Below are 18,927 nucleotides of genomic sequence, written 5' to 3'. Positions count from 1 at the left end.
TTGAAACAAAGCGGGTACCTTCTCATCAAATTTGTATGGGGAGGAAGTGAGATACATAAAAGCAATTTAGAATTTACTCCGGACAGAATCATACAATTCCATGCAATTGCCATCAATTGTTCTCCCAGCATCCCGTTTTCTATTACAATCCCAAGAGGCAAGCAGAAGCATCCGAAGAGTTAAAAGAGGGAGACTGTCAGCCCCCCAGCAAGGTGCTCTGGAACAATTTCCCTGCTGCTCTGTGTTTACAGAATCTTATTTGCATAGAAGAACTGCAGGAGCTCTGGATGATAGTGGCTCTGAAAGAAATCAGCAAAAGCGCACGTGAGGGACGGGTTCAACACACCGCCTTGACTCTACAACGAGTAGACAGTCGTCAAACACAGAGCGTGAGGACGATCAACCTTCAGATTCCGGAGGCGGAGACCACGGCCTGCGCTCATCTAATGATCTACGCCGGAAGTGCCAACAGACTTGGTGCACAGTCCCCCGGGCGTCTGTCACTTACATTGCATGATGGGTCAGTTACAATCGAAACACAATTGGCCAGAGTCACTTATGGGGAGTAACTCCCGAGTGTGCCGGGCCACCTGCTGGGTTGACACCAGGAGGGCAGGGACCTCTGGGAGAATTCTCTCCTCTCTCACTCACCAGCTGCCGGCAGAGTTTAGGGTTCCTTTGATCTTCTTCAGTCTGGAAGCTGTTTTCCTTTCTTTCTTTCAGATACGGAGAACAGGCTCGAAATGTTGTTTTGCAAGCCTGAGAAAAATAATATTACCATCTTATTGTCAAAAACGTTAGAGAGTTCTAGAATCGAAGTGAGGAAGAGCACTGCACCCAATCTGTGGTCTGGAGGCCTCTAAGGATATGGAAGTGACTTCTGGAAGTTTGAAGATGGCAACCTGAAAGGATTTTGCTTCTAAAATGACCATGTCTGTAAGTTGGGCCTGGTGGGGCAGGCATCACTGTATATCTCACTTTACCACTGGTTATTGTCCCATCAGAAGTAGCTCTGGATTCCTATATTTCCAAATTCCCTCTCTCTCTGTCACTGTCTCCCTCTTGTGTGCACTAATTAAAAAAAGACAAGTGGTTTGGTGGACCTCTTGCTCCCAGTGGTTTTGAAAAATACCCACTCCAAAGCAGGCCTGACGTGGTTCCTACCGTTAAGACATATTTTCTCTAAGAATAAAACAAAAGCTCTATAGGGGATTGAGAAGCCAGGGGTGGGAAGTCTACACAGTGACAGAAGCTACCTGGCATGAATTAATGTCCTCATTCTGTGGGCTACTGCATTAGCCCATGCCTCCCTGCCCCCCACGCTCCAGAACCTGAGTTTATCTAGCGTCGGCAGGTGCTGGATTGGGCAGGTGGGGCAGGAGCAAATGGAAAATAGCACGCTTGCTCAGAGAGAGATGACACACTGAGCAGGCACCTTTCCAAGGATCCATGTGGATACGCTGTTGAGTGTCCCTAGTGGAACCGGCAGGAACGGGAGGTCTAGTGGCTCAAAGCAACAGGGCAGCACCATAGCCCCTGTTAGGAATGGCCCAGAGCTCTCATGGGTCAGTGGGAGAGTCACAGACTTACCTTGGCAACCTGGGGATTTCTGTCCTGTAAATGTATTAGGAGGGAATCTTGAGTCTGCTTGACCTGGCTGGTGAAAAATGTCTTCCATTTCCGCCCAGCGAAGGCTGCCAATTGCCCAAACAAGATGAAGGCTGAATATCTCAGGTTGTCATTCTCCTGTGGGTCCCCGGTGGACAAAACAACAAAACCCAGGTCCTTACCAAAAGGCCACTGCATCAGAGAACATCACTATCATCGTTCTTTGTCACCAGATCCAGTCTAAAGCACTTAGCTGGCTGAGGTGGGGGACAGAGAGGAGACGGGCTGAGTCTTCAACGACCATCTTCTCCAGAGGACAAGACAATTAGGCGGGGGGATCGTTGTGCTAATCCCAGCTTCCCAGCTCTGTTATTTATTATTTAATGTTTTGGAGATAGAATACGTTTGTATGTTCAAAATTCAAAATAACCAAATCGTTTTATTAACAAAAGTAAGTCTCCTTCCTACCCCTTTCTGCCTGCTGCTAAATTTCCCTCCCATGAATGAACAAAGTTATAAATTTTGTGTGTATCCTTCCAAAAAAATTAAGAAGAAAAAGAATAAAATATGTATTCTATAGTCCTTTCTCACATTTTTACACAAACGGAATCACACCATCCCACTGTTACATACTTTGATTTTTCACCAAACAATTTATCTGGGAGCTCTTTCCATGTCTCTATCTAAAGGAATTTGGGGTGGCTGCACTGTAATTCATTTGGCCCATCTCCTGTTGATTATTCCCAGTGTTTCTACAAAGGCATCTCTCTTCACTTCTGGTCTGAGTTTCTCCCTTCTGCAGTAGAAATAACAATCGTTTCTTCCCTCACCACCTGCCAACTCTCCCAGCTTTTAGTACGGCTGGCTGATTTGTCTCTGAGTGTGTCTCAGTGGGTTCAGTCCTTTCTTGTCTCCAAGGTGAGAGGTCTGGTCCAAGTTTCTCCCTTTCCTGATGAGGACACCAAGGCTCAGGGCATTTCAGTGACTCGGTCAGAGTCACTCTGTCAGGTGACAAGGAACCAGGTAGCACCCAGCCTCGTGACTGTTGAAGGAATTTTATATCAGTGTTTCCTGGTCCCATGAAATCTCCAGGCAAACCAGAAGGAACAGAGCTGGGCCGGGCCTCTCCAGGGGCAAGGAGCACCTAGGACTAGGGGTCATAGACCCTCAGCAAGGCCAAAGACCACTGATCGTTTCGTGAAGGATTGAAAAATATTTTTTAGCGTATGGGACACTTACACAAATTGCTTTAGTGTTGTACTTTCTTCATTGTTCTACCAATGTGTGTGCATGCGTGTGTGTAATTCATTTCAATACTACCCTACTGCTATAAGATGTATGAGACACATAAGAGGGGTGCCTGGCCTGCTAGGGCCTGACAGTCATCTGACAGGGAGCACACGCCCAAGGGAGCGCAGCGTAAGACGGGCAGTCAAGAGGGCTGTCCTAGATATACACCGTCAGGACACAGCTCTCCCTGAGTATTTCCAGGTTATTATACAACCAGGGCTTCCTGGTAAAAAATTACAGTCATCTGGGTATAAAACAGTGATTGCAAACAAGTCCTGGAAATTAAGACAGCACGTGCAGAGAGATTTAGACATCTTCCTGGAGACACTTGTTTACGTTTCACGGAGGTAAAGTAGAGACCTTCCTCTCCCCGCTACCCACAGAGATGGCTGGTTTGCATTCCCGAGCAAAGGTCTCTCCATCTCTCTGAGTGGGAGAGGCAGATGGGCCAGACGTTCCTATATGAACTCCAAGTTTCATCATTTCGAGGTTTCTCTTCCTCTCGTGTGGTACAGGTCTATCTGGGGAACTCAGTGTGGGGAACTCACGCAAGGTGCTTTGTGAGGAAATACAATGTCTGTTTCCTGTTCTACAGGTATTATTTCTCTGTTAGAGGGTGTGTGCGTGTGTGTGTGTGTGTGTGTGTGTGTGTGTGTGTGTGTAACTGCAGCAGGCTAACTGGTCAGCCTGAAAGGAAGGTATCTCAGAGTCCCCACAGGTTCAGAGCAAACAACATATCCGTGCACTTTTACTTAGCCTGCCTTGTCACCAGGCAGTGAAGAGTGCAGGTCCTGTAGTCAGAGGGCCTGGGTTCATATCCACTTACTGGCTCTGTGAATCTCGGGCAAGTCACCTAACCTCTCTGTGCCTTGGTTTCCTCATTTATAAAGTGAAGATAATAATAGTGCCTACTTTACAGGGTTATTGAGGAGATTCTGTGAGATAACCCATGAAAACTGCCCAGCACCGTGCCTGGCACACAGTACAGGCGCACTAAATGCTAACAACTGCTATCGTCACATTCATAACAGAGCACTGAGCACATGCTGGCACTGTTACCATCATCTTCACCCTCATCTCCATCACCATCTTCATCATTGGCGTGTATGTATTCACTTCTCTATAACAACAAAAACTCCTTCTTTATATGTCTTCCATGACCCCATGTATGATACTAGCCCTCATGATTTCTTAATAAGTAAGTTAATAATACAGACCATGTTCTCTGAGCCATGCACCCCCCAGGGCTCACATGTCTCATCCCACTTCTACTTTAATAACCCAGAATTCTTCTGAATTGTCCTCACTTACGTCATCTAATAAAGTCCTAGTCTGAAGAGTGATGTCTACGAAGAAGGAACCCAGACTTTTCCCCTGGATCTTGCCCAAGATGATGGTCAGAGTCTTCACGCTCTCGAGGATGACTTCAGCACTCACAGGGTCATATAATCCATGCACCAGCAGGTCTAGGATGATTTTCTTATACTTTCTCACCTGTTAACAAGGTTTGAAAATCATGAGCAGTCCAGAAATTGCTCCCTGTGAGTTAAAAAGCAATCCTACTTCTAATCTTCCAATAACCTAAGACTTGGACGGAGAGTGTGGCTTTCTTCAGGAACTGCCACAACTCTCGCTGAAATACAAATGCTTCCATTAGCCTGACCCAAGAGCCAGCCCAGCCCTGGAGGAAGAACAGAAAGAGCAATCTGGAGCTTGGCCAATGAGCAGATGAGGCCAGGAAGGGCGCATCAAGGAGTGCGGTGGGCTGGATGGTCTAGGCATCTGGGACATAGTAGATACTTTTATTGGGGATGAGACAAAATGGTCACTGAAGTGGACAGATGCTAAAAGCAGAGGTGGGGAAAACACCTTTTACTGAACAGGCATAAATTATTAAAAAATAAATTAAATTCACCCAAGAGGGTGATGTCCAGGTGTGTGTTAATCCCATCTGCAGCTCTGTTTCCCAAGGCTGATAATACTGGGGTGTGATGACGCCCAAATAACCCCAAATGAGTCATGCTTTTGCACAGTCTCCTCTTAAATGTGGAAGGAAATAGGACTTTGCTTCTAGCCTCTAGAATATGGCAACAGTGATAGGATATCATTCCCATGGTTACATTACATTATATAAGAGTCCATCTCAGCAGGCATGAGTGGTAGAGGCTCTCCTGCTGGCCTTGAAGGAAAAAGCTCACATGCTGTGAGAGAACAGCCTCAGGGAGCTGAGGTGGCCAGCCAGCAAGAGAGCAGGGACCTTGGTCCTACAAGTGGAAAGAGCCGTGTTCTTCCAACGGCCCCTTAAGCTTGGAAGAGGAGCCCAGGCTTCAGAAAGGAATGCAGTCAGCCCCACACCTTGATGGTAGCCTTGTGAGATCCTGAGCAGAGGACCCGGCTACGCTGTACCCAAACTCCTGACCCAAGGAAACTGCCAGAGGATGAATGCTGGGTCTGTGGTGATCTGTCACACAGCAATAGGTAACTGGCACATGAAGCTCCCTGTCCCAGTCCTGGGGACTCCAGGCCAGGAGGGCTGGCCGGGTGCCACCTTCCCCTCCTACCTTGTCAGGGGTCTCACAGGCCATGGTTCCTAGGCCTCTCATCGCCATGTGACGCTTTTTAGCATTGGGGTCCTGGGCTCTTTCTGCCAAGATGGAAAACACGTTCTTCAGAGACTCCTGCTTCTGGAACCTCAGTGTCCAAGAGACCTGGGTAGTAAGTCAAAAAAGTATTGATTGGGGGAGTGTTCAGAGTCATACGCATCCCAACCCCAATCCCTCCCCCTAAAGAAAGTCCTGTGTGGCCTGCTCAACTTAGCCCATCTTTCTCCACCTAAAGACACCTGATTTTTGCTGGAAATACATTAATTTGATCTACATAAGGAAGAAAATGGATGGAAGAGGAAAGAGATAGAGAAAAATAATGTAGGGCTGGTGTTGAGGTAGGTTGGGGGAAGTATGGGGACAGGTGCTCTAGGATCGCTGAAATAGAGCTCAGAAGAAAGGGGGCGCCTGGGTGGCTCAGTCGGTTAAGCATCTGCTTTCAGCTCAGGTCATGATCCCTGGGTCCCGGATTGAACCCTGGGGCCCGGACTGAGCCCCACATCGGGCTCCCTGCCTGCTCCTTGTGCTCTCTATCACTATCTCTCTCTCTCTCTGTCAAATAAATAAATAAAATCATTTTAAAAAAAGAAAAAAGAAAGGGGGCTTTAGAGCGTTGATGTGAGCTGAGACCAGGGATCCTTCACAGGACAAGAAATGCTGGACTGCTTCCATCTCAAAGAAAAGCATTTCCCCAACCCTTCTTACTCCTCCCCTCTTCCCCACTTTTCTGCTCTACCTTGTAGCTAAACGCCTCGAAAGACGTGTCCATGCTTGGTTTCTCCAATTCCTCTCTCCATTATCTCTTGAACCTTCTGCAGCCAGGTTGATGTGGCTAAATCCAAGGGTTCATTCTCAGTACTCTCCTTCCTCAACGCCTCAATAGCATTTGACCCAACTAGCACAGCACAACTATAAGCATTTCAGGGCACCTAAAGGATGTCCCATCCCAGAATGCATCCGTCTGAGCAACTGAGATTAGGAAAAGAAACGCACAAGTAATGCAAATTGGGAAACACCATGTGGCTAATGCAGGAAGCTGCTTCAGGGACTAAACTCTCACTGCAGAGCGAGAGTTAGGTTACCTCTGTTGTGAGCCTACGAGACCAGGGAGACGCCAGCGTTCTGTCCCTCACAGGACACAGCAACATGTGCTGACGTCAGAACCAAGACAAGGCAGGATCTAGACAGGATCCAGGAAAAAGCCACCTCCTCACCATCCTGGGTAGTGAGGGGCTGCAGACTAGACCTATAGTCCTAATCAGTATTTGGGTCTCATCGTTATTTCTCAGTACTCGTTGCAGTTCTTTCTATACTTTTATTATTAAGTTTGCAGCAAGCTAAATTCCTCCCAGCTTATCGCGTTACCCTATAAACATTCTGTCCGTGTTATCAGAGGTGTCATCAGGCTTTTTTCAGAAGGTGCCTCAGCCGAGCCACCACGATTCACGCAGACCCAGCGCTGTTGCAAGTGGTTGTCGGGGAAGGACCTCTGTTTATAATATTTGGTGACAGACCTTGGAAAAGAAAGACATCATTGACATCCTTCTCTTCTTGGGCTGGGCGGTGGGGACTGGCAGGGGCTGGCCCAGGATTCTTCTCTCTGTTTGGTCCATGGAACTAAAAGAAAACAGAATCGTCACATGAGCCGCAAACACTCTTCCAAGCCTTGTCATTGACAAGCAGTGTCTTACAAAACACTGTGCCAGGGTAAGAGCGTAAAGAAGCGACATCCCTGAAGTCTGTCCTTGAGGATCCTGTCCCCTTGGTGAGGAGAAGGAACAGTCCCATCAAAAGATAAAGAGCAGGAGGAACTCCAGCAGGGCCATCCAAACGGTCTGTCCCGGGGCTCCCATTCCATCCTAGAGCCTTCTCGCATCAGAATCACCAAAGAAACAAAATAAAGATGCTGGGCCCCACCCACACAGATTCTCACGAGTTAAAGTAAAAAGTAGCCTGAAACTTTGTGTTTTTAAAAGTTCCCCAACGATGTAAATTGGTACTGCATTTTAGAGTGGAGCCTGATATCATCTCCTATAATTTCAAAATGCGCATATCTTTCAGCCATTCTCACACCCCACAGAGACACAGGGACATCATATGCTCAAGGACACATGTACAGGAAAGGCACCACCACTTGGTAATGAACAATCTAATCCCCTTTCATAGTTGTAACTGATTATTTAATATAAATAAGTTAGACCGTATATTACAACTACACATGACCACAACACAGGCATTAAAAAGACTATTGGGCACAAAAACACTAAAAAAATATTAAAAAAAAAGAGAAATCTATATAGATAATATATGTTAATAAACATAATTTTTTGGAAGGAAATAAAAGAATATTGGGCAGATCGACCTACGCTAAAATGATCTCCAAAACATGCTGTTGAGTGAAAAGTGAAAATTAGTATGTTACTGTTAGTATGAGAAAGGAATATATATGTACACATATGCTTGCACGTGCATAGAACAGGGAAGAATACCCAAGAAATTTTCACAAAAATTGCCTGTGGGGTAGAAATCTGAGAAATCAAGGGGAGAAGAACACTTACTTTTTCAGACTTTTTTTTTTATATCTACAGTTTTGTAATTTTACTAGGTGTCTGTATTATTTAAAATATATATTATAAATAAATATAGCTCACAAAGTATTTCTGATCTACAACCTGAGTTGAGGTAACTAGCATAAGCTAATATAAACTAGTCTGAACTAGTAGAAGTCCGAACTAGGATAACAGAATCCATTGCCAGATCCAAAGTCATGAAGACTTCCCTATGTTTTCTTCCAAGATTTTTTATAGTTTTAGCTCTTATATTTAGATTGTTGATCCATTTTTAGTCCATTTTTGTATGTGGTATGTGGTAGGACTCTAACTTCATCAGAACCACTGACTTCTGTTTTGGTTAAAAAAATTTTTTTTGGTAGGAGAAATGATACGCAAGGAGCTGTGGGGGTTCCCCATCGCTAGCCACTATGAAGTCACCTGAGGAACTTTCCATCTCCGGATGCCCTGGCTGTGCCTGAGACCAAGTCTATCACATCTCTGGAGGTGAGCCCCAGCATCCGTAATTTTAAAGCTCACCCAGTAATTCCAATGGGCGGTCACTGAACTAGGGTGTGTCCTGACCAGTCACCATGGTTTGCCCCGCAATGTGGAGATTTATAATAAATACATGCTCGGTCTTTGTCCCTGTTCCTGGCACAGTGCTCCTAAACCCTTTAGAATTTCCCAAGCAATTACAGCGATCTAGGCATCTTTTGTCATGTTAATGAGGCGACTTTCAGAAAGCCCTTTCTCAGGGAAGGCTGGAGCTGGTTGCCAGGGAAACGAGCTCTGTGATTGGAGGGTTGGAAACTTCAGTCCCCTCCCTTCTCTTGGGAGGCCGGAGAGGCTGGAGACGGAGTTCAACAACCAATGGTCAATGATTGAATCAATTGTGCCTAGGTAAAATGAAGCCTGGACAAAACCCCAAAAGGAGGGGGTTTAGAGAGCTTCCGGTTGTTGAACACATGGTGATCTGGGGAGAGTGGCACACTCAGGGCCTAGAAGCTTTATGCCCTTTCCCCATACATCACCCATCTGGCTTTTCCTGAGTTATATCCTTTTATAATAAGCTGGTCACTCGGTAAGTAAAATGTTTCTCTGATTTCTGTGAGCCGTTCTGGCAAATTCCTCAAAACCAAAGAGGGGGCTGCGGGAACATCCAGTCTATAGCCGGTTGGTTACAAGCACAGGTGACAACCCAGACTTGCAACTGACATCTAAAGGAAAGGGATTGGGGACTGTCTTGTAGGACGGAGCCCTTAACCTGTGAGCCTGACCCTATCTCTAAGTAGATAGTTCAGAATTGAATTATAGGACTTCCAGTTGGTATCTGCTGAGGATTGGAGACTTGATTGGTGATGTGGGAAAAATACACACCGGAGCCTGGACCTGAGGGGTTTCCTGGGACGTGGGATATTGTGTGCCAAGAGGAGGGAAGTCCCAGGCAAACCTGGACATGTTGGCCACCCTACTTATTGGACTTGAACTGTAAACTTATTTAAACACGGGTGGCTGACACAACCCAGCCCTGTTAAACAGCTGTGCTTTGGAACATTTGACTCTGTTTGACCAAGGTGTGTTGGGATTTGGTTTCTCCACTGTCTTTGCTCCTCCACCCCTGCAGTTCTCATAATGGTCTATTGGTCAGAAGACACTGGAGAGATTCATGAAAACACCTCTTCATCCCCCACCCCTAGGCTCTGTTTCTTCTTCATCTCTGGCCAGCAGAGCTCCCCCCACTACTGCAACGGGGATCTCAAATAAAAGCCCAGAAAAAAGATCACCCCCACCAATTAGCTATATTTTCTTTGTTTGAATAAAGGCATTCCCGTAAGTTTTGCATTCCATTAAGCCAGCGGTTCTCACACCTGTATGTGTGCTAGAATCACCCGGAGGACTTGTTAAAGCCCAGATGCCCAGCCCTGATCCCCAGAGTTTCTGACTCTGTACATGTGAAGCAGGGCCCCAGATCCACATTTCTAACAAGCTCCCAGGTAATACCGGGGTGCTGCTGGTCTGGGGACCACACTGGGAAAACCACTGCATTAAGAGAAAGAAACCACACTATTACTATGCCAGTCTTCTCCAGAACGAAGGGATTTAAAAATTCACACTGGGGCCAAACATGCTTGGTTGTTTCTTTTGGGGATTTTCCGCCCACCGCCTTCTGTTTCAGCAGGTTCATTGGGTTGAATGGTCCTGATCAGAGTTGAGAAGCACCTGGCTGTGGGTAGTGGGAGCTTAAAAGAAGCAAAGTTGGTCAAGCTGGGGGCTGCTCCCGAAGAAGGCCTCATTATAAAACAGCTGGTATCTCTGTTCTGAGGCATGAAGATCCCACCAGAGGCTTCTCTCCACGGAGAAGGAGAGCAAAGCTGGTTTGCCGTTCATTACGCTGGACTTCTCTTGTAGGACTAGCCTAGCAGGTAGGGGAAGTTTAGCCACCCAAAACGTCTGCTCCAGGCTTCGGAAGCCAAGCGTCCAGCCCTGTCACCTCTTAATAGGCATGTTTAGAATTTAAGGCCGTGGACGGCTCTCACGCCATGCCAAGGACGTGAGGGTTGAGGGCTCCACCCGGTGGATTCAGTACGTGCTTAGGAAAACGCCCAGGGCTCTAGCTCCGACCTCAGCTAGCAAGCCCTTCCTACCTCCCTGCGTCCTCATTACAAGATGAAACTATGATCCAGTTCGATCGCACAGCTTGTGAGGGCTCATCTCCATTCCTGGTGCAGGAAAAACAAAACATTTCTCACCATGTTGGCCGCACCTCCGACAGCAGAATCCGCCGCAGCGCTTGTTAGGAACTCCAGGCCCACCCCGTCGTTCCTGGGTCAGAGTCTCAGCGCGCAGGGCCTGAGCACTGCATTTTTTTTTTTTTTTACTGCCTCTACAGTGGAACTTAAATAACTCCAGAATTGGCATACTCCACACATCGGGAGAGACCCCAGCAGTCAGAGGAGCAGCTGGGGCCAAGAGGGTAAGAGAGGAGAGAGTGTCAGTCTTTGCCGAGGACACAGTATTGACAGCCTGGGTTCGTGAAGCACGTTGAATTTCTTTCACAATAAAAATCACATTGAGCTGTACAGGCTATGATCTGTACACTCTTCTTGAATACTATTCTTACATTAAACGTTTTCTTAAAAGAGAAAACAAACATAAAAGTTACTCTGGGGGTCCCAAGGCCCCTCACTTGGAGCTTTGTGGGTCTTGAGCTCGCCGCTCCCACTACCCACGGGCCCTCCTTCCTGCCTTCGGTGTCCTCTTCCCTTCTCCTTTCCAACACTGAAGTCCTTTAGACCCAATCCAATCAAACGAAAGGATAATTTCCACCTGTTGCCTTGCAGGATCACAGGAGCTTTCTGAACACAGTCTATGGATTCAAGGATTTCTTAGGTGTGCGAACCCCCAGCTGCAAGCCCACTCACCCCCACACTTTGCTAGGAGGAATTAGGTATTTCTGGCGGATTGCTCAGGTCATCCCAGGTGCCGAGGCCGGTGTGACTGAGTCTGGGAGGCCACCTGGAGGCCACTTCAAAGCCAAAGGCATGGCTCTGCTTATCGTTTCATTCATCCCTGTGTGCATTCTTCCATGTGTTCTTTTTCCTGTGGGAAGTGCTTTCTGCTAATGCCTTGTCCCCCATTTTTCATCATTTCTGAGACCGTGGAGCTTGTCTTCATCACATGTGATTCTACCTGGTCTTCCTGAACAGACATGGATTCAGGGCGACCTAGAAAACTGCTTTGTACTTTAGGCTGACTCCCAAATGCCTCTGTAAATTAAAATCCTTCTGACTCAAAATATTAGGTCTGTGGTCAATAATCCTTTTACTTAGTGAAGCCAAGAGGTATATTATGAAGGCCAAAATTACAAAACACTTTGATCGTTTCTGTAAATCAAGGGGAAGAAACTGTTAGATTTCTTTTTTTTTTTTCAGGGGGGAGGGCAGAGGGGAGGGAGAGAAAGAATCTCCAGCAGGCTCCGTGCCTACCGTTGAGCCCAACGCAGGGCTCGATCTCATGACCCTGAGACCATGACCTGAACCGAAATCAAGAGTTGTCTACTTAACCAACTGAGCCACCCGTCCCAAAACTGTTAGACTTCTGCTGACACTGACCTTATTAATCATCATAATAATATTAACAGCTACCATGTATTGGGCACTGTGTATGCTAGGTACCACATTTAGCACTTTGTACACACCGCCGGAGAAGCTGTTTTGGCTGACTGCTGCTGAGCCAGCTTGCCAGGGGAACCATATTCTTCAGGCCCTCCATGAACTGCACCAACCAGCGTGTGTGGCTGATGGCGTCCACTCCTCACTTTTGCTCCCTGTTCTTTTTATGCTGACCAAGAACCAGTTTCTGACACCTGTACTTGTTATCATAACTGTGGCATTTAAACATTTTAGAAGTTGATGATAAATGAATACACTAAGAAAGGAAGTTGTTTCTATGAATGCCAAATGGAATGTTTTGGAAAGATCCAACAATGGGAAGCTGCTCGAAACCTGCTGTCTGCTTAGAAACGGGGTGGACAGTAAACATTTGGAAAGAGTGCTCATGGAACGATGACTGGAACCTGAATGGCGGCACAGAAGTGACTATACAGGTCTCCCCAGGTGCCTTTCAGCTCTTGTTCCACTGAAAGAAACCAAAACCAGAACTCACAGATGATGAGTGTACCTTATGCAAGACACCTCAAAATCCACCGGCTCACGGATCCATAGTCAAAGACAAGACCACCGCCCTGCATCAAAGACTGGGGAAGTCTATGTTTTAAGGTAAAATATTTGAGGCGTGCGTCATATTCTCTGACTCTCTGCTTTCACCAACTTCTTCCATTAGCTCTCTCAAATCTAACCTTCCAAAGAAGAGGCTTTTCTTGAGTTTAATTTAATCTTCACAGTAATCTTGAAAGGTTAGTTTAATTATGTCTGTTTTAGCAAAGAGGGAAATGAGCTTAGAGTAATGTAAACAACTCAGGTCAAATCGCTCGTAACAAAGGGCGGAGATGCAGCATTTGTACTTCTGTGTGCAAAGTATCACTGTGTGCACAGGATCAGTGTGTGCAAAACTAATATTCAGGCGCGCCTGGGTGGCACAGTCCTTAAGCGTCTGCCTTCGGCTCAGGGTGCGATCCCAGGGTCCTGGAATCGAGCCCCACATCAGGCTCCTCTGCTGGGAGCCTGCTGCTTCCTCCCCCACTCCCCCTGCTTGTGTTCCCTCTCTCACTGGCTGTCTCTGTCAAATAAATAAATAAATAAATAAAATCTTTAAAAAAACAAACAAACAAACAAACAAAAACTAATGTCCAGTCTCCATACAGCGCCCTGCGTGCTCAGCGGGGAAGGACACGTTGTGTCCACGCTTTGGTCTGAAGCACAAATATCTCACCTTCAGGCCCCCTCCCCCTTCCTAAAGCTCTTTGTTGCCTGGATACAAGGATCTATAATCCATCCATTGGGCAGAGGTGGACTGACATAGTTTGTGAAAAGAAGAAAGACTGACTTCATGGCCAGCATCGCCCACTTCAGTGTTGCAAAGAGAACGTCAGTTGCCCTTGATGTCAGCGACCCGAGTGACAATCCAAAACCGCCCGGGGAAACCCCGATCGACCTGGGCCTCCTCCCGCACTGCAGCGGGCCCTTACCGGCGCGGGTCACGTGGTCAGCTGCTGCAGGTGCGGCTGGAGTCCGCGTCCTAGATCCGCTGTTCCGGGGTGGTCGCCAGGTGGGATGACTCTGCTCAATTTTCCCAGCCCTGAATTCCTAACGTAGAAGAAGGGAAATGAGAAGGTGAAACAGGATCTTTTCACGATAACGGGTCAGCACAGAGTGCTGGAAAGTGAGAATCCCAGGGGGGGAGAACCAAAAATTGAGATGACGGTATTGGGGTGGAAGAGGGAATTGCGCTCTAATAATCCGATGAGATTGTTTTTAGTGGTTGCAAGCATCACTTGTGTCTTTTATTCTCCCAAACTGTGCTGAGGTGTCGTTCCCCCTTCCCCTTGCTGTGTTTTCCCCTTATTCTTCCCTCGGTCCGAGTCTCACCCACACTTTGTAAAGAAAGGACTGCAATTCTGAGGCTCTTCCCCTGCATCAGTGAAGGGTCTGCCCAGCGCGGTTCCCATGACGCCACTAGATGGCAGCATCACTCAATGGACGGCTTCCAGGCTCCGGGCACAGCTGCAGGGGCGATGCTTCCTTCCCTAATCCAGTTCCAGCAGCATTTAATCTAAGGATGGGACACAGTGTTCCAGGCCAAGCAGCTTCTCCGTGACTGATCGGTGCACCAACAGCTACAGCTTTAACGCTGACGCCCCTTTCTGCTCAACAAACACCATCGATGCTGAAAGGACCGATTTAAACTCTCAACAAAACAGTTGATTTATTGGTAAAACAAAACAAAACTGGGAATAATTGTACTTGCAAATTTGCAGGCCTCCCTTCCTCCGCTCCCTCCTCCCTCCTTGGACTTCCCATAAATCTATTTATCATTAATTATTTATTGTCTGGCCTTGTGTTTGGCAAAGTGGGCAGTATGTCCTAAGAGAAAAGAAGTCACGTTTTCAAAGCTCTAGGAGTTTATTGTTTTTTTTTTTTAAGATTTTATTTATTTATTTGACAGAGAGAGAGAGACAGCCAGAGAGAGAAGGAACACAAGCAGGGGGAGTGCAAGAGGAAGAAGCAGGCTCCCAGTGGAGGAGCCTGATGTGGGGCTCGATCCCATAACGCTGGGATCACACCCTGAGCCGAAGGCAGACGCTTAACGACTGAGCCACCCAGGCGCCCCTAGGAGTTTATTGTTAAGTTAATAAACGTTTATTGGATATTTCTACGTGCCAATCATTGAGGTAAATATTACATAGACTATCTCATTTGATTCTTACTACAAACCTAAGGTAAGTACTCTTAGTATGATCCCCATAGTAAGGATGGGGAAACTGAGGCACCGGGAGTTGACCTTGCCAAATGTCATGCAGTTAATTGGTGGCAGAGTCAGAATTAAACCATAGGCGGGCTAATGTCAGAGCTCAGACTCTTAGCCACGATGCTGTGCGGTGGGCAACTTTGGGGGAAACACGCGCGGGAAACACGATGAAGACATACACAATGTAACCAGAGAAGTACCTCAGAGTGGAAGGTTGAAAAAAAAAAAGTAGAGGGAAAGAAAAGCAATGCTTTTGAGAAAACAAGAAGGATGAGGCTAACACAAAACCCTCTCTGGCCTGGACCCACCAGGTACCCATGGTGACCTCTGAGAATGCAGTTTCAACAGTGACAGAGAAAGGAAGCCGCAGAGCTAAGGGGCTATGTGGGAAGAGGAAATTGAGATGTCTTGCTGGGAAAAGAAGGCAATAAATAGACTAGAAGAGACAGCAAGGTCAAGCAAAGGCATTCCGGTGTTCTTGTGTGCTTTTTAGAATAGAATAGAGCCTGGGCGCGTTTGAAAGCAGTTGCAAGGGAGACCTGGCTTGTGCAAGTACTGGAAAGTGGAAGAGAAAGAAGCAAAAAAAACAAAAAACAAAAAACCAAAAACCAAAAACAGGGAAGGGCAGTTCAGGACACAGGGGCAAGGGTGAGCTCTGGAGAGGAGGGAGAGAGAGGCCCCCCTTTTGTCTGAAACTGGGAGGCAGCCACAGAGATGGAGATACATCAACGCACAATGAGAAAGACGAGCAAGTTTACTTCTTCCAAATGAGCCCTAATCTTCTCAGTAAAACCAGAGTTGGGTTATCTGCAGGAGTGGGAGGAACACTTGGGAGGACATTTTCTTATGGTGAACTAATCCATCGAGTGCTCAGAATGACCAAAAAGCTGATAAAATTAAACCAGGCGATGGAGGAGGCTGGAGAAGGGAAATCTGCATGGCAAGCATGTGGGTTCCCTGCCAACTCTCGCCGGGGAACCAGGACAGAAGTTGACCCGCTGTGTGGACAGGAACACAGCTGACACGTTTAAAGTTTCTTTTCTATTCAGGTTTTAAAACATTTGACAGGTAAGTATTGTCTTCCTCACTTGCCAAATGGGAAAATTAAAATGCAGACAAGTTCTCCCTGTTTGGCTTAAAGCCGCAGAGAAGATCACGAGCAGAACCAAAACTGCCCAGGAAACTCCCTGATCCGACTCCAGCTCTATTACACACTTCCCACAAAGGGCACAGCACAGCTAATAGCCCCGTGAGTTCCAGACACAGCACAAACTTGGGAAGCATCCACATTAGGACTATGCCCAACAGAGCTAAGCTTCTCCTAATATGGCCTTAGGACACAGTACCTTTCTTCTGGGAATTAGAGGAAGTTTCTTTGATAATTTGATAGCAACATATTGATATACTGATGACACGATGTCCTTTCCATGCCATCGTTATTTAGTTTTATTGTTTAACAACTCCATTTGAATTCTCAATTAATATTTCCTTATCTGCAAAAGTACATTATGGGGCTGATGTAACTAAAATAAGAGGATAATTACTTGGTCTGCATTACTGATGAAAAGGGCAACAGGCAGAACCAAATCAATCAACACCAGTTCACTTTCCCTTTAGACTTGGGAAATGAGGAGAAATAGTCACCGATCCAATGGTTTTTCTCCGGTGTGAGCATTTTCAGAGCTCCCTTCTTCTGTGATGGTGCATTGTCTAGGTGCAAAGCTCCTCTAAAAGGGATAGTTTTCCATTTCCTCCCTCTCATCTTCTTTTAGGAACTCCTTCCAGCTCAGGCCAAACCCCCTCTTGATTTCCACTTCCAAAAAGAAATAAAATCAGCTGCTTGCTTAGTCGAATATTGAGAATACCCACTTCTCGTTCATTCGTTGTTCATTCTTCAAATGTTTATGGAGATCCTACTCTCAGCAATGCACAGCGCTCTCCAGGTGGCCCAACACTCAGACTGTGCTCTCCAGGAGAACCAACGGAGAGGGGAGTTGAGACATGGTCTGGTGTGTCCGGAGGAATCTATTAGTGCCATAGACAGGAGCTGACAAGGAGCTTGGAGTCAAAGGCCAGTCCTTCAGGGTGTCTTTTGTAAAGGAAGGAGCACTGTACCAGGGCTTACCAGAAACAGAGTTTAGCAGAAGGAGACAGGGAAGAAAGGTATTGTAGGAGGCAGGTGTGGCATGGGTTTGGGAGCCCAGATGGATGACCTGGATGAGCCAGGGAACCTCACCCTTTCCAGATTCTTCCAGAAGCCACCTGCAGCAATGGCAGGGCCCAAAGCTGCCTGCTGCAAGCAGACATCCCTTGGAAGGCTCTTCTCAAACTTCAGCACTGTTTGCTTCCCACGCTACTATGTATCTGTTTTGTTTTCATATAAAAGCCATGGTCTTTTTGTCTCAAATCTTTGAATAAAGTAAATGCCATAGGGAAAAGCACCACATTTCTTTCTTGGCTTCGAACACCCTCTAGCACAGGGACGCAGGAGCCTTCTGATACCCAGATGGGGAAGTGGAGTGAAGTCTCTTTAGTTTGACAGCCTCTAAGAACAGAAAGTTGCTGGCAGCCATTTGCTTGTCTAACCCACTGTCTGGCTGTCCTGCCTTCTGGTCTCCTGACTTTATTACTTAGCAGGCATTATTAGTACTGGAATGCAAGAATAAGTCCACACTCATCCTTATGTAGCCTGAGATGATCTCTGAAAATGGTTCTCTACTCACTTGACCCAGAAAACCCTGACCAATCATGCACATCAAGACGTTCAAACCTCTGTGTTTACTTTACGAACATCCATGAAACAGCCCAGACGATCAAAGGTATGCATATCTGAAAAGCCACCAGGTCCCTGAAAGATGTCACATTACAGAAGCAATGCATGCCCACTGCATCATTACAATGGTGTAGGACTCAGGCCAAACAATGGGGCTGGACACAGGATCAGTGGCCCCAAAAGAATGCTGAGTTTTTGCTGCACATGCTTAGAAAAGCAGAGAATAATGCTGAATTTAAGAATTTAGATGTTGAGGGGCGCCTGGGTGGCTCAGTTGGGTAAGCGTCTGCCTTCAGTTCAGGTCATGATCTCTGGGTCCTGGGATCGAGCCCTGTGTTGGGCTCCCTGCTCAGCGGGGAGCTTGCTTATCCCTCTCCCTCTGCCCCTCCCCCCACTCATTCTCTCTCTCTCTCTCAAATAAATAAATAAAATCTTAAAAAAAAAAAAAGGAAAAAAGAAGTTAGACATTGATTCATTGGTCATTGGGCTCATCTAGGTGAACAAGGCCCCAGAGATGCATCTCCGGATTTAAGAACTCGCAGTCAGATTAACCCCTGTATGATGTCCTCCCACCACACTGAGATGATACTGAAAAAGAGCAGATAGATTGTTGCACCGAAGAAAAAGATATCCCAGAAAAAACTGGAAAAACAAAAACTTTTGACCCAGGAGTAAATTCAGCATAAAATAAATGCCAATAAAGGTTTTTTAAAAAGTTCAATCTTAAATACCCTTCCTATCTGACTCATGAATTACACCTACAGCATCGCCAATGCCCCCGACTTCCAAAAAATAATCATAAATGTACATAAACATCTTTCGACCTAATTGGTTTCATCTATAGCAATCAAAGACCTATAGGGTTTCACCGAATGGGCTGAATCCAGAAAACATTTTGTGCAGTCTTACCCGAACTAGGCGGTGAGCAGCGCCGGGCGGCTGGCTTCTGCCTCAGCTCATCCCGACGAAAGGTGAATGTAACTAATCTCAGGAACATCGCTGTCCCTTAAACAAGCGTGGGGCGGGCCAAGCTGCATTTTGTCCTTGAATATGCAACATAGAATGAATTAGAGTTTTATCACAAGAGAGAAATACATCATAAGACCTTTTAAGGCTATCTACCCCCTGATAACTGCTAAAGATGCATTTCAGGCCATGCTGTTTGGCAAACTTT

The 18,927-nt window shown here is 46.5% G+C and overlaps 1 protein-coding gene across 1 annotated transcript; it reads right to left on the bottom strand.

Annotated features, from left to right (window-relative positions):
- Window positions 1-245: 245 nt before the first annotated feature.
- MRO (maestro) lies at window positions 246-13,810 on the bottom strand. The gene is made up of 7 exons (XM_048218582.2): window positions 13,701-13,810; window positions 7,016-7,118; window positions 5,460-5,606; window positions 4,210-4,392; window positions 1,591-1,746; window positions 652-759; window positions 246-299 (listed from the first exon to the last, which is right to left on the bottom strand). The coding sequence occupies exons 2-7, from the start codon at window positions 7,112-7,114 to the stop codon at window positions 246-248; spliced, it is 747 nt and encodes a 248-aa protein (XP_048074539.1). The 5' UTR covers window positions 7,115-7,118; window positions 13,701-13,810.
- Between the last annotated feature and the right edge of the window lie 5,117 nt (window positions 13,811-18,927).

Source organism: Ursus arctos, unplaced genomic scaffold (genome assembly GCF_023065955.2).
Source record: "Ursus arctos isolate Adak ecotype North America unplaced genomic scaffold, UrsArc2.0 scaffold_17, whole genome shotgun sequence".
Lineage (NCBI taxonomy): Eukaryota > Metazoa > Chordata > Mammalia > Carnivora > Ursidae > Ursus > Ursus arctos.
Note: the sequence above shows the minus strand (reverse complement) of the source record. Positions and strands in the feature narration are given on the sequence as shown.

Bases quoted from the DNA above. Each gene is read 5' to 3' on its own strand.
- MRO (XM_048218582.2), bottom strand. From the start codon at position 7,114: ATGGACCAAACAGAGAGAAGAATCCTGGGCCAGCCCCTGCCAGTCCCC. The intron at 4,393-5,459 runs GTAGGAGGGGAA...CCTTGTTAACAG, and splicing joins CCTGTGAGACCCCTGACAAG to GTGAGAAAGTATAAGAAAAT. The intron at 300-651 runs GTGAGTGAGAGA...GATTTCTTTCAG, and splicing joins CTAAACTCTGCCGGCAGCTG to AGCCACTATCATCCAGAGCT.